This window comes from Esox lucius, chromosome 23, assembly GCF_011004845.1.
Source record: "Esox lucius isolate fEsoLuc1 chromosome 23, fEsoLuc1.pri, whole genome shotgun sequence".
Lineage (NCBI taxonomy): Eukaryota > Metazoa > Chordata > Actinopteri > Esociformes > Esocidae > Esox > Esox lucius.
In genome coordinates, this window is record NC_047591.1 from 23,400,000 (window position 1) to 23,414,569 (window position 14,570).

The 14,570-nt window shown below is 44.3% G+C and overlaps 1 protein-coding gene across 2 annotated transcripts in view; it reads right to left on the minus strand.

Annotated features, from left to right (window-relative positions):
• Positions 1-14,570, minus strand: part of dcc (DCC netrin 1 receptor) — a 254,985-nt gene that overhangs the window by 128,691 nt on the left and 111,724 nt on the right. For both annotated transcript variants that reach the window (XM_029117184.2, XM_029117182.2), the window contains exons 4-5: positions 14,263-14,413; positions 14,037-14,173 (exon numbers count right to left, since the gene is read on the minus strand). In XM_029117184.2, the coding sequence (XP_028973017.1) occupies positions 14,037-14,173; positions 14,263-14,413 (288 nt within the window). The remainder of the gene's footprint in view (positions 1-14,036; positions 14,174-14,262; positions 14,414-14,570) is intronic.

Here is a 14,570-nt window from a genome sequence, read left to right on the forward strand (position 1 = left end):
CTGTGGTTTGAGTTATGGTGTGTGTGTGTGTGTGTGTGTCCTTTGCTTATGTGTTTGTGTGTGTGTGTTCGTGTGTCCTTTGCTTATGTGTGTGTGTGTGTGCGTGTGTCCTTTGCTTATGTGTGTGAGCACGTGTCCTTAGCTTATGTGTGTGTGTGTCCTTTGCTTATGTTTTGTGTGTGTGTGTGTGTCCTTTGCTTATGTTTTGTGTGTGTGTGTGTGTGTGTCCTTTGCTTATGTTTTGTGTGTGTGTGTGTCCTTTGCCTATGTGTGTGTGTGTGTGTGTGTACATCCCATGGGACAATGACAGCTTGTCTAACCGCCAGTGCCATTTCACCAGTTCCTCTCTCTCCAGGCGCCTGCTCCCTGCAACCCCCCCAGCCCTGTGGGAACCATGCGCGTGTGTACAGGGGGCTGATGCTACGCCAGACCTGGCCTGAGTGGGCCTCAGCAGGGCAGACACTTAAACGGAGCTCCTATGATATAATAACTGCCCGGACTTTAATTCTGTATTCAGCCAGTAATTATTGGATGTATTGGGAACACAGAGGAGGACCGCACAAACAATGTCAAGGGAATTACCATTATAAAGTAAAAACAAAAGAGAATATGTGTGTGTGTGAATGTGTCTCTGTGTGTTTGTGTGTGTGTATGTGTGTGTGTGTCTCTCTCTCTCTCTGTGTTTGAGTGTGCGTATGTGTGTGTGTGTGTGTATGTGTCTCTGTGTGTTTGTGTGTGTTTCCCTGTGTGTGTTTCTCTGTGTGTATGTGGGTGTGTGTATGTGTATGTATGTGTGTGTGAATGTGTACGCGTGTGTGTGTGTGTGTGTGTGTGTGTGTATGTGGGTAATCTCCGTAAATATATATGTGGAGACCTGATATCTTCAAGGTTTTTGGTTTTAGGGAATAACGTTTAGGTTAGAGTAAAGGCTAGGGTTAGGTTTAGGGTTAGGGTTATGTTTAGGTAAGAGTATAGGCCAGGGTTAAAAGTAGTGAACATACACATGACTCAGGGTGCCATTTGGAGGCTATAACAAATCCTTTAGGCTGTGGCCTCTGTGATGTCACCATCATAGAAAGCACACATAAATAGTTGACAACATGGTTCAACTGGCAGCAATGCAAACGTTGATTTAACAGAATCTATAATCCAATGTGACAGATGACTGATGTCACCCGACCTCCAGAACCTTCTGACATCATGTCCTTAAAATCTCCAAGAGCTGAATGACTGTTCTGAGCTGTCTTGTCATGTTAGATTTTGATATTTGTAATATTAGGTCTGTGATGGTCATGACAATTTGAATGATGGATTCAGACCTTGTAGGGTAAGCAATAAACTCCCCCGGGTCTAAAGATTGGGAGTTAAATACTCCTTGGTCTAAAGATACTGTTTAATTTAAATATAGCATGTCTAAAGTAGGGCTGTCCCAATATCAGATTTGCACTACACAATAATCATGGCCAAAAGAATTCACGATACCGATATTATCGCAAAATGTATAGACCAGAAAAGGAACCAGGCAAGCCTAGTTCAGCCGGCCTGCAATTAGAAGTGATAAACATTATTACCCTCATTGGATTCAAACCCAAATCTCCCACATGAGAGTCTTTGTCGTTAAACATTTCACCAAAGAGCCACAGCTCAACATAAGATCATTTTGTCACACATTAACAATCCAAACCACACCTTGTAACGCCAAGTTTGAATATTTCCCAAGACACCATTAAGCATTGTGTTAACTGTTTATTACTTAGAAATAGGCTTACTAGTATCTGCTAACTTACTACTAGGAATAGTCATAAGAATTGAGCAATTGTTAGCGAGACTGTAGATGAACTTCTCAGTGCCAAAGCTATTTCAGTATAGTACATAATGCATTAAAAATCCTACAAAGTGATTTTTCTGGATTTTTTTTCTAATTTTGTCTCTCATAGTTGAAGTGTACCTATGATGAAAATTACAGGCCTCTCTCATCTTTTTAAGTGGGAGAACTTGCACAATTGGTGGCTGACTAAATATTTTTTGCCCCACTGTAGTTCACAGGTCTGCTTCTCTAACCACTGCACTATTTAATAAGGGGTAGTCAGTCAGTCAGTCAGTCAGTAAGAGACATTCGCTCTTCTTGGCTGGCTCTGCTTATGCGGTCCGGCAAAAAACAATTATGCTCTTAGTCAAATTCTTCTTCAACTTTGTTTATTGTTTGTTTTGTCTCTTTGTCTGGCAAATGAATTACACTCAAAATACCAGTGTAGGGAGGTAAAGAGAGAGTCTGTAACCATAACTGTAAAAAATTAATAAAATGAAAGTGTACTAAAAGAACAATTACACTTAAATGAAAAGGTAACCAGATGAACTGATGAAAAAAACACATCACGTGTATTATTAACATGATATCACTACTTCATTTTGAAATATCACGGTTATCGTGAATACCGGAATATCGCAACACCACTAGTCTAAAGATATTAATTACATACAATGGTCTCAAGATATGACTTAAATATTACTAGCTCTGAAGCATTAGTTAAATACCCATGTACTTTGTTTTCTGTAGAGCCAGTGAAGTTAATTTCTAATACAGTTTGATTGGGACAAATCGAGGATTACAGGATTATTTCAGTGAAAGAAAGGATTTGTTTAGTGTAGTTGATTTGTTAGAAATAGGTCACGCCCAGGTCAAGTTTCGGTTAGCTTAACTGGACACTGTGTAAACGGCGACCAGCTGAATGTGTTCAGTGTATGTTTCACAAATGTTAGTTCTATGCTTCTAAAAGATTATGAGCACACATATTGTAGGAGCATATTATCACATATAAAATCATATAAAAATGCACGGTTCATGCTGTCAATTCCAGATGTAAGCAGTTGCCTAACTGATATTTGATACACTGACAAGACACGTTAAATCCACTCCAGATGGTACAATGAAGAGCAGTGGGCATTCGTCCTTTTTCCCCCCTTCAATCTACCATTTCATGTCATTTTATAAACGAGTCAGGTTTCTTTCCAAAACCCAAACATAATGTCAGTACAATTTACCTCATTATAGCCGTTTCAGTGAGGTCTCGGAGTGGTTTAATCTTCATTTGATGAGGCTTGGCTTCGGCGGGCTAGCTCGCTGCAGGGGGGTTGGCACTCTGTTAAATGTTTGCTAACACGCTGAAAATAATTCTGTGGGTTTGTAATTAATCACCATTGACCCCCCACTGCTTATCAGGGTCCGGCGGGGGGGCTGAGCTACGATGCCGAGCAACAATTACCGTCTTCAGACTAAGGAGATCCTTCATAGCAGAAAGAATCAAACTGGGAACAAAGCCTCTCCGAAAGAGAAGAGAGGGAGTGTGTGTGTGTGTCTGCATTTGTGTGTGCATTAGTGAGTGTGTGTGTGCGCATAAGTGTGTGTGTGTGTGTGTCTGTGTGTGCCTGTGCATTAGATAGAACTGTCAATAACAGAGTCCTGCCCGTGCATACTACGCCAGGGCTGACCAAGATTAATTGTACCCAACACAAATATAATGACCAAAACTAGTGCACTAAACAGTCTGAAGGGTTTCATTTGGGAGACGTCACGAGGCGTTGACGATGTCTCAGCTGAATTAATTGGGCCGCTAAAAGCCTTAACGAGCCTCATTGAAGTCATTATTATTGAAAATAACAAACATTCATTATCTCAATCACACTGAGGCTGCTTCCTGAATGGCGCCACATTCCCTCTAGCCCCCCCACTCCATTCACTCTACCCCCTCCCGATTCCCTCTAGCCCCCCCACTCCATTCACTTTACCCCCCCTCCCCATTCCCTCTAGCCCCTCCCACTCCATTCACTCTATCCCTTCCCCATTCCTTCTAGCCCCCTCCCCATTCACTCTATCCCTTCCCCATTCCCTCTAGCCCCCCCACTCCATTCACGCTATCCCTTCCCCATTCCTTCTAGCCCCCCCACTCCATTCACGCTATCCCTTCCCCATTCCTTCTAGCCCCCCCCCTCCCCATTCACTCTATCCCCCTCCCCATTCCCCCACCCTACCTCTAGGTACACAAGGTCCCACCACATCTGTGTATGGTGCCCATATTACACACGCAGAGTCAGGATGTCACCAACGATGACAAAGATTATCTCTCAGATTCATTCTATGCCAGTGGTTAGCGTGTTGTTATTTTATAATCCACCATAATCTCCATTAGATTAATACTCCCTGGATGATATCTGGTGTCTAATATTCCTACTGTGTGGTTAACTCCTGTTCAGTGTCTCCATAGCAAATATCAGGAAAGAACACGGTGGTACACAACCAGGCTAACTCTTGATGAGATTCTCCATGGTAAAGATCATGAAAGTACATAGTGATCTGGGAGCAGGCTACCTCCTCACCACTTACTACTGGTCTAGCTGACATTTACATGAGATGTGAGTCGGCCCTGTAGGGCTTTAACCACACCCTGTGGTGTTAACAGTACCATTTACATTGAATTCCTATTGAATACCACTGAGCCTTGAATCTGGCCAGGTAGGATTGGACTCAATTTATTTCACTGACCTCTCCTCTGTCATATCTCTCCCTAAGCCAGGGGTTCCAAATGGCCCACTGCCCCTTTTAGGGTGCACTTCTTTTGACCAGAGACCCCATAGGGAATAGGGGGTCATTTGGTATACTGCCTACATCAAGTTCTGTGGAGCCGCTGCCAAGAGCAGAGCATCAGACGACTGCATAAGCTGCTATAAAATATAAATAACAAATAAAATTTGATGAATGTTATACTGCACTTTTCACTCCCATATCATATATATGGAAAATACATTCCAAGAAAGGTCCTGAGCTCAGTAATGTCTTTTACACTGGCCTGGAAAACCATGGGCCACAATACAACTCTATTCAGAGGAGCAATATTTCATATTTATTGTGAATTGCCCTGTGAAACAAATATCTCAACTTTAAGTAAATGTTGTTACAGCATAACAGACTGATGTATGTGGGAAACCCAGACACTGAAACATTGTCTAGTGAGGCTCCAACATTTCACCATAGTGCCAAACCCTGTGAAAACCAAATGGCACACCAGACCATACTGAGGACAACTCTTTTGACCCTATTTCCTATCCACCGATCAGCCATAACATTATGACCACCTGCCTAATATTGTGTAGGTCCCCCTTTTGCCACCAAAACAGCCCTGACCCATCGAGGCATGGACTCCACTAGACCTCTGAAGGTGTGCTGTGGTATCTGGCACCAAGACTTTAGCAGCAGATCATTTAAGTCCTGTATGTTGCGAGGTGGGGCCTCCATGGATCGGACCTGTTTGTCCAGCACATCGCACAAATGCTCGATTGGATTGAGATCTGGGGAATTCGGAGGCCAGGTCAACACCTTGAACTCATTGTTGTGTTCCTCAAACCATTCCTGAACCCTTTTTGCTTTGTGGCAGGGTGCATTATCCTGCTGAAAGAGGCCAATGCCATCAGGGAATACCGTTACCATGAAAGGGTGCACATGGTCTGCAACAATGCTCAGGTAGGTGGTACATGTCAAAGTAACATGAACATGAATGGCAGGACTCAAGGTTTCCCAGCAGAACATTGCACAAAGCTTCACACTGCCTCTGCCAGCTTGCCTCCTTCCCATAGTGCTTCCTGGTGCCATGTGTTCTCCAGGTAAACGACACACACACACACCATCCCCGAGATGTAAAAGGAAACATGATTCGTCAGACCAGGTCACCCACTTTCATTGCTTTGTGGTCCAGTTCTGATGCTCACGTGCACTTTGTGGGCATTTTCGGCAGTGGACAGGGGTCAGCATGGGCACCCTGACTGGTCTGCGGCTACGCAGCCCCATACGCAACAAACTGCGATGCACTGTGTGTTCTGACACCTTTCTATCAGTACCAGCATTTACTTTTTCATCAATTTAAGCTACAGTTGCTCGTCTGTTGGATCGGACCACACGGTCCGGCCTTCGCTCCCCACGTGCATCAATGAGCCTTGGCCGCCCATGTCCCTGTCATCGGTTCACTGCTTTTCCTTCCTTGGACCACTTTTGATAGGTACTGACCACTGCAGACCGGGAACACCCCACAAACGATGCAGTTTGGGAAATGCTCTGACCCAGTCACCTTGCCATCACAATTTGGCACTTGTCAAAGTTCTTAGCTTATTCATTCAGTACAGCCCAGCACACTATACAGCAGACAAGAACTCCTGGACATTGGAGCACAATGCACAGAAAGGGTTTATGACAACTTCCAAATTCCACCGGAGACCACGAAGACGCCCTAGGAGATGCTATTCACAGCGCCGACAGGAAGTGCCTGGAGTACCCAAAGACTAGCAGTCACTACCTAGCATTTTCCTCGCTAGCGTACAGTCACTGGCGAAAATACGACTGAGTTATCTCACAAAAATTTATTATGGATTGCAGTGTCATGATTATCTCGGGAAACGTGGCTCAACAACAACATACCCGACAATTTGCTAGTGCTTTACTAGGTTGAGCAATATACAGCTTTATGGCAAAGCTTTATGGCAAAGCTTTATGGCAAAGCTTTATGGCAAGCGTGACCCCGCTTAATCTGAGTGACAGAGATGCACACCCAATGACTCAAAGGAACACATCCGTAGTTCCCAATATTCCAAAATATATTTAAATAAATGCTATTTGTATAATAACATATTATAATATACAGAACGGCATCCTAGAGATGAGGCTTGTTAATTAGTCTTTGTTGATGATAAGGGATATTTCCTGTCTCCACACACCATGTCAGAAAATGTTTTGATAAGCGTGTTTGAAGGAATCAAAGTCTCAAACACTGTTTGAATTAGTTGGTGAGATTCATTATTTAATCAAGAGTGCGCTGATGAAACACAAACAACACAGGAATGGCTTGTTTATTCTGTAGCTTTGGCAAAAGTAATTTTTAATTTAGGTACAGATTCAGCAAGCTGGGCAATATGCAATTAGCTAATTCCCTTGTTGTGTCCATAGTTCGGGAAGAGAGCTGTAATCGTTATAAGAATCATCTCTCAGGAAACCTTGGAGCTGTAAAGTGATGCAACACTGAGAAAATGTGTGGGCTCTTGTAGAATCTAAAGGTAAGATCACGCTGTAAGACATTGATTCAGACTAAACCCTCAGCGCTAGTAAAACATTCCTCCAGATAAATAACTTCTCACTACTGAGGCAGAATCATTGTCTTTTAAGCATGACCGTAAGTCTCCAGAAGTATCTCTTTCTGTTTGAGGTAAAGAGGAGTCTCTGTACAAAAACAGACTTTATCTTAGATATCTCTTCTCTCAGATATGTTTTCCTCTCCACTCCCGTTTGAGCTGTTAATACTTAACCCCCAGCCGGCCAGCTATGTGACAACTCACTTGAGGTAAATACTTCAGTTTTTCCCTGTCTCTCTTGTTCCTGCTGCATGAATTTCTAACGACCAGTGAGCCCTAGACATCCACCCAGCTGACAGAGATGTCTAAACGTCAAAGTTCAAAGGTAGGCTCCATTTTCCACACAAATGCCCATCTTTAGACCAGAGATGGGTATGGAGGGTACAGAGATGGGTAGAGTGGGTAGAGAGATGGGTATGGAGGGTAGACAGATGGGTATGGAGGGTAGAGAGATGGGTATGGAGGGTAGAGAGATGGGTATGGAGGGTAGAGAGATGGGTACAGAGGGTACAGAGATGGGTACAGAGGGTACAGAGATGGGTAGAGTGGGTAGAGGGAGTGATGGGTAATTGGAAGGGCCTAGCTAGGCACAGTGAGCGTGTGAAGGTGTGTGAGTGTGTGTGAAGGTGTGTGAGTGTGTGTGAAGGTGTGTGAAGGTGTGTGAAGGTGTGTGAAGGTGTGTGAGTGTGTGGATTAAAGGGCTGTGGTTCTATGTATGAAAGTTGAGAACGAGTGCAGGTTCCCCCTGATATTCCACCCCCCACTAATGACTCTTCCAAAAAACATTGCTGACTGACCAGCAGAAATGGAACCCAGGCTGGAAGTTTGGAACCAGAAATGGAACGCAGGCTGAAATGAAACGCAGAAATGGAACCCAGGCTGAAAGACACCCAACAGTTTTACGATGTGTATCATTAGCAGCATGGCATTCTGAAAAAGTTTACCAAATAACAAGGACAAGAAAATGTTGAGCGGTTTTATCTAAAAATATAAAAAATACAAAGTGTTCACTGCTGTAAAATTGGTAAAAACATTCAAGCAGGCGTTTTCAGAGGGAGCAGAGGAACCTTTCTAATGCTCAGGTAACCTCTTCCCCAGCGTATTCAAATCTGGGACATCACTGAGTCTGAGTGAGGACTCTGGGAGTGACCTGCTGAGAGATGCATTTGTCATCATTTGTTTTAGCAGAGGGGTGGGCTGTCTGTGAGCGTTATTAATGCACAGCTAGTTACACGTGTATTAACACACACACATACACAGATAAACACACACACCTTTGAGTGCTGTGTAAATCCAGGGGGGAGTTTGCAGTATCAAAGAGTATTTATTGACAGCTGTAATGACTCCCGCTGTGTCATTTAAAAGGATTGAAAATAAATCTGCAACCAACTGCTTGGACACCATTACCTCTCTGTCGTGCCCCAAATGAACCCCTATTGCCTATGTAGCACACTACCAGAGCTCATGGGGAAATCAACAGGGCTCCAGACAAAAAGTAACACCTAAGGACTGGGGCTCCATTCAAACAGGTTATTAACTAACACTGTACAGTAACTACCCCAGTACATGGTTGTAAAGGGCTCTGTTCAGCTGGGAAGTTAGTAACTTAGAAAAATAATTACAGGTTTACTAGTAAAAAACCCACACCGAAGGGTAAAAATAGAGCAAAGACGTACATTTTTTTGACTCAGCTGCAAATTTCCAGCAATTGGGAATTCAATGAGTGATGAGACGCCCCGCTGGCTAGAGGAACAAAAGAGGGGCAACAGATACCCCCGCCCCCCCTGTGGGCTATGCAATGATTTACCAGGACCAGTCATTATCTTCCCCTTTGTTAAGTAAACCATCTGTTAAATGAGGTGAAATGGAGTGGCACTTTAAGCATTTTTCAGGGTTATAATCACTTTACCATTCACTTATATTTTTTTACTACTTTTAGTTGTGCTACATTCTCAAAGAAAAAAAAATAGAAATAAAGACCCCCGAGAATACTTGCTAAATTTCACACACTTATCCAAAGAACTCCCGGTCATCCCCCCTCTATCTAAACTGGCTGACACACTGAAAACTGCTTCCCACAGGTGGATCTTCACATTTCTGAAATGAAATGTTTTCAACTGGGCACTTTTCACACGACCGACTCTGGTTAAATGTAGTACGCTTCATGGGGAAGAAAGTGACGTGTGGGGCTCCATAATTCCCAGAAACAGTAGCCGCTGCAGCTGAAGATAATTTCACGGCAAAACGCTGGTCTGGTAAAGTAAGCCACTTATGATGCTAAATTCTCTGTGTCGTGGGTGAGTTACACCAGACTCAATTCACAACACAAATCACCGCTATAAGTGTTTTTCAGGCTCCGCCATCTGCCACAGTAAACATCCTTCACGGGGAGAAAGCAACTCTCCTGGTTACGCACGCACCCACCCACCCACCCACACACACACACACACACACACACACACACACACACAGGCAGCTCTCCCGGAGAGATTCTATCCACCCACGTTCCATCTCTCGCTATTCCTCCATCAGCCTCTCCCCTGCCTCGCTCCGTTCCTCCATCAGCCTCTCCCCTGCCTCGCTCCGTTCCTCCATCAGCCTCTCCCCTGCCTCGCTCCGTTCCTCCATCAGCCTCTCCCCTGCCTCGCTCCGTTCCTCCATCAGCCTCTCCCCTGCCTCGCTCCGTTCCTCCATCAGCCTCTCCCCTGCCTCGCTCCGTTCCTCCATCAGCCTCTCCCCTGCCTCGCTCCGTTCCTCCATCAGCCTCTCCCCTGCCTCGCTCCGTTCCTCCATCAGCCTCTCCCCTGCCTCGCTCCGTTCCTCCATTCAGAATATCATTATCGTTGTGCATCTGTACTTAAGCGTGGCCGTATAACACGTGTCTCACACACACACAGAGACCTCTGCTCACTGTCTCCTCTGCACCGTAGCTCATCCTTTAGAGCATTACAAAAGCCCAAACAAAACACTCCTACCTCAGACAGCACCGTATACAGAACCTTATGGGCTCGGGATAAAGGGACCACGCTAGGGAAAGAGAATGTCATTTGGGAGGCAGGTGAAGGATATACATATATATATATATATGTATATATATGTACGTATAGGTGAAGGCGCTATATATGAAGAGAGAAAGAGAGAGAGTGAGGCAGATGTGGGAGATAGTAATACACAAAGAGAGAGCACAGGATCAACAAATTTAGAGATATCGAGAGAGAGAAAAAGAGATATCGACATATTACATAAGAGAGAGAGAGTCTGCTGTCACTAAATGCTGTCAGTCAACAGGGAAGGTTTCCACCAAGACTACAGAGAGCTTAGTGGGGATCGATGTCTGCTGTAGACCTACAGGTTGGATCATAAACCAACAGTGGCTGTTTGGATCATGTGAAGGGGAATGTGCCTGTCACCCTATCATTCTGACTGACAGATATGGAAGAATAAGATCTGTCCAAATACTTTTCCCTCTACAGTCCTGTGGGCCTGTTCCCTATGTAGTAATATGGGCCTGTTCCCTATGTAGTAATATGGGCCTGTTCCCTATGTAGTAATATGGGCCTGTTCCCTATGTAGTAATATGGGCCTGTTCCCTATGTAGTAATATGGGCCTGTTCCCTATGTAGTAATATGGGCCTGTTCCCTATGTAGTAATATGGGCCTGTTCCCTATGTAGTAATATGGGCCTGTTTACCAACGGGTCTGTTCTCTTTAGACCTCTAGTGACAAACACCTGCTGGACAGTGTTGGTTTGACCACACACCCCTGCTGGACAGTGTTGGTTTGACCACACACACCTGCTGGACAGTGTTGGTTTGACCACACCCCCCTGCTGGACAGTGTTGGTTTGACCACACACCCCTGCTGGACAGTGTTGGTTTGACCACACCCCCCTGCTGGACAGTGTTGGTTTGACCACACACCCCTGCTGGACAGTGTTGGTTTGACCACACCCCCCTGCTGGACAGTGTTGGTTTGACCACACACCCCTGCTGGACAGTGTTGGTTTGACCACACCCCCCTGCTGGACAGTGTTGGTTTGACCACACACCCCTGCTGGACAGTGTTGGTTTGACCACACCCCCCTGCTGGACAGTGTTGGTTTGACCACACACCCCTGCTGGACAGTGTTGGTTTGACAACAAACCCCTGCTGGACAGTGTTGGTTTGACCACACACCCCTGTTGGACAGTGTTGGTTTGACCCCCCCCCCCCCTACTGTACAGTGTTGGATTGACCACACACCCCTGTTGGACAGTGTTGGTTTGACCCCCCCCCCCCCCCCCCCCCCCCCCCCCCTACTGTACAGTGTTGGTTTGACCTCACACCTCTGTTTGACTGTGTTGGTTTGACCTCACACCTCTGTTTGACTGTGTTGGTTTGACCTCACACCTCTGTTTGACAGTGTTGGTTTGACCATTGGTTTGATCCTACATTTAATGACACGGTAGGAGTGAGAAAGGAAAAGTGTTGGATAGAGCAGCAATGTCAGTCTGCATGAAAGGTGGTCTCTCGTGGAGAGGTCCTCGTGGAGATATTAAAGGGGAAGAAAATGTCAAGGCTCAGGTAAAATGTTGTGATTTATGAGACAATGAAAGAAAGAGACTCTTCTTAGTGGTTCTGCTGGTCAGTAAAAGGGTTTAATGGGAGGGTGGTTCCACATAGGAAACCTTGTTGACATACACACCTACACACACACACAAACACACACAGCAGACAGACATTAATGGACACCACCAGGGAATTTATAACAAGTACTTGGTGGATTTGGGGTTTTTGCAATTGATTATTTGGACAAATCAGTATTGGGTGAAGGAATTGCTTAAACAAGGACAGTGATTTTAAACCTGTGTGCGGATTATAATTATTGTCCCCTGCATTTCAAAGCTAAATAATTGGCTACTCTATACCATAAAAAAATGATAAAAACATGGATTAGCTTTTTGGCCATGATAAACATGGGTAGAATTACCATAGTATGGATTCTTCCCCCTCAGAACAGAAATCTAAAGTGTTGTCGGCATTCCCCGCAGGATGGAAAACAGAAAATTACAAACATTCCCAAGATCACAAAGATAATATGAAAGTCAATAAGTTAGTGTTCATATTCCAAATAAATGAAATAGATCGAATTCTGGCTGTGTACAGGCACGGTTGCTCCAAATGTAAATGCATAGTACAGTCACACCCACTATGTTTGCATTTGTTGTGTGGTAACAAGGAATGCGTTATGGAAATCAGTCTCTAGCTGTGATAATGTGGCAATATCTTATACACATAATTGGATACATTGGAATGAAAAGGCTTGTGTTGACTCCTGCCATGCATAGCGCCACAAACCAGATTCAAAGCAATTAATTTCAGTAAAACAGTATTCCAGTCACATGTAATTCCAAAACAGGGATGAGACTGGATTCAATGCCCATAGAAGACTATGTCCAACCACCTGCTGAACTGTATATGGGAAACCGGAAAGGAGTTTCACATTTCTGACTAATCAGTGTATTTCCCAGCACCAGAATATTGAAAAAGATATAAATATTGCACTGTACTGTACTGCTCTTTGCAGGATTAGATTCTACACTGCAAACGATTAGATTCTACACTGCAAGTGAAATAGTTGTTGTTTAAACATGTGTAATCCTAGAAAGACAGTCTAGCCAGTTGGCTCTTATTTATGTTGGGAAAGTTGCATTAATTACTGCAGATCAGTGTTTGGAATGCTGCAAATTTCATTAATGGTGTTAAATTATGAATTAACTCAATCAAATCAAATGTATTTTATAAAGCTTTTTTTTTTACATCAGTTGTCACAAAGTGCTTTTACAGACACCCAGCCTGAAACCCCAAATAGCAAGCAACAAGCGAGTTGATGCTGAGTGGCTAGGGCAAACTCTCTAGTTATGACCTGTTTCTCCCATTTGGAACAGACACGCTAAAGTGCTTTGAACACACGGTTAACAGATCCTACGCTCAAGAAAGGAGAGATTCTGGAAGTATTTTAACAACAAAGATTCTGCGCTAAAAGTATTGCAGAGAAAACTAAAAAATCCTTCGAAAGTACTGTTTGAGCACTACAAACAAATGGTACTAATTGGTTAGCCCCATTGGCAACATTTCAAGCTAGCAATTGAGTGTGCTTAAGCTGCTTTTTAAAATCGGCTAGTGGGCCCTTTGAAACTCCCGAACAGTGAGCCACCACGGCCACTTAGCTGTATCTAACTGCTGTCCTGCTCACAGTGAGACGCGTCAACGTTAGCTTCCTCCACTGACAGTTCGCCAGGACCATTAACTGTAACGCCACATTAGCAACATTTTCCGTTAGCTATGAAAGGTGAGCTTACAGTGTTTTTTGGTCAGATTAACGTTCACCCTCATAAATTTAGAGTCATTCCAGAAATTCAAATGTGTCTATGCCTGTCATGTCCTCTGAAAATATGTTTAGTTAGCTATATGTTTTATTTATGGTATTCTTTTTGCTGTCCTAGCCACTTCATTGTACAGCACTTTGGTTGACACTTGTTTTTAAATGACTCGACTAATCGAGTTTAAACAAAATCCGAAATAATGTTATGATTCTTATGTAGTTGCATTTTGTCATAAAGAATACCCAGTCAAAACCTTAGTAATCCGTTATGTACCATAGAAGTCGTTGACAGAATTTGGCATTTCCTGAATCCTTGGTGTTTTGTGAACTGAAACCATTCAATTTTCCACAGATTTATGGGCGTGAAAGACGAGAGGAGGTGAAGGGAGGCGACCGCAGAGATCTGCCTTACAGTGTGTGTGTGTGTGTGTGTGAACATGTACATGTTAGTTTGTGTGAATGTGTGTGCCTGAAAAAAATACATTTCGTGCGACACACTCACCCAGGACAGACAGCTCACAGGAAGCCGTGATGTTCTCATTCTTGTTAAATGCCACGCAGCTATACGAGCCAGAGTCGTCGCTCGTTACGCTGCTAATCAGGAGGTTAGACCCGCCCAGCAGGGAGTATTTCTTAGACCTGGAGGAGAAATCACAGAAACGAGGAGATGCAGTGAAGTCCATCCAGCAGAACGTCTTAGATCTGAAGGGGATGTCAGCACCACTCACCTGCTCTGTATCATCTCCTCTCCTCTCATCCAGTGGAAGGCAGGTGTGGGGAACCCGGAGGCAGAGCACTCCAACACAGCATCTCTCCCCAGGAGGGAAGTGACTCTCTGGGGTCGCTGGAGGAAAAGAAGGCCCCTGGTGGTTCCAGGCTCTAGGGGATAGAGAGACAGACGGAGAAACAAAGGCCGACATCAAACACAGCTCTTGTCTGGGTGACTTAACAATGACTGGTGACACACTTTCCTGTGAGAGATTAATCAGTTGGTGCCAGAGGTTGAACTATCAGCTGTTTAACCTAGTGGGTGGTG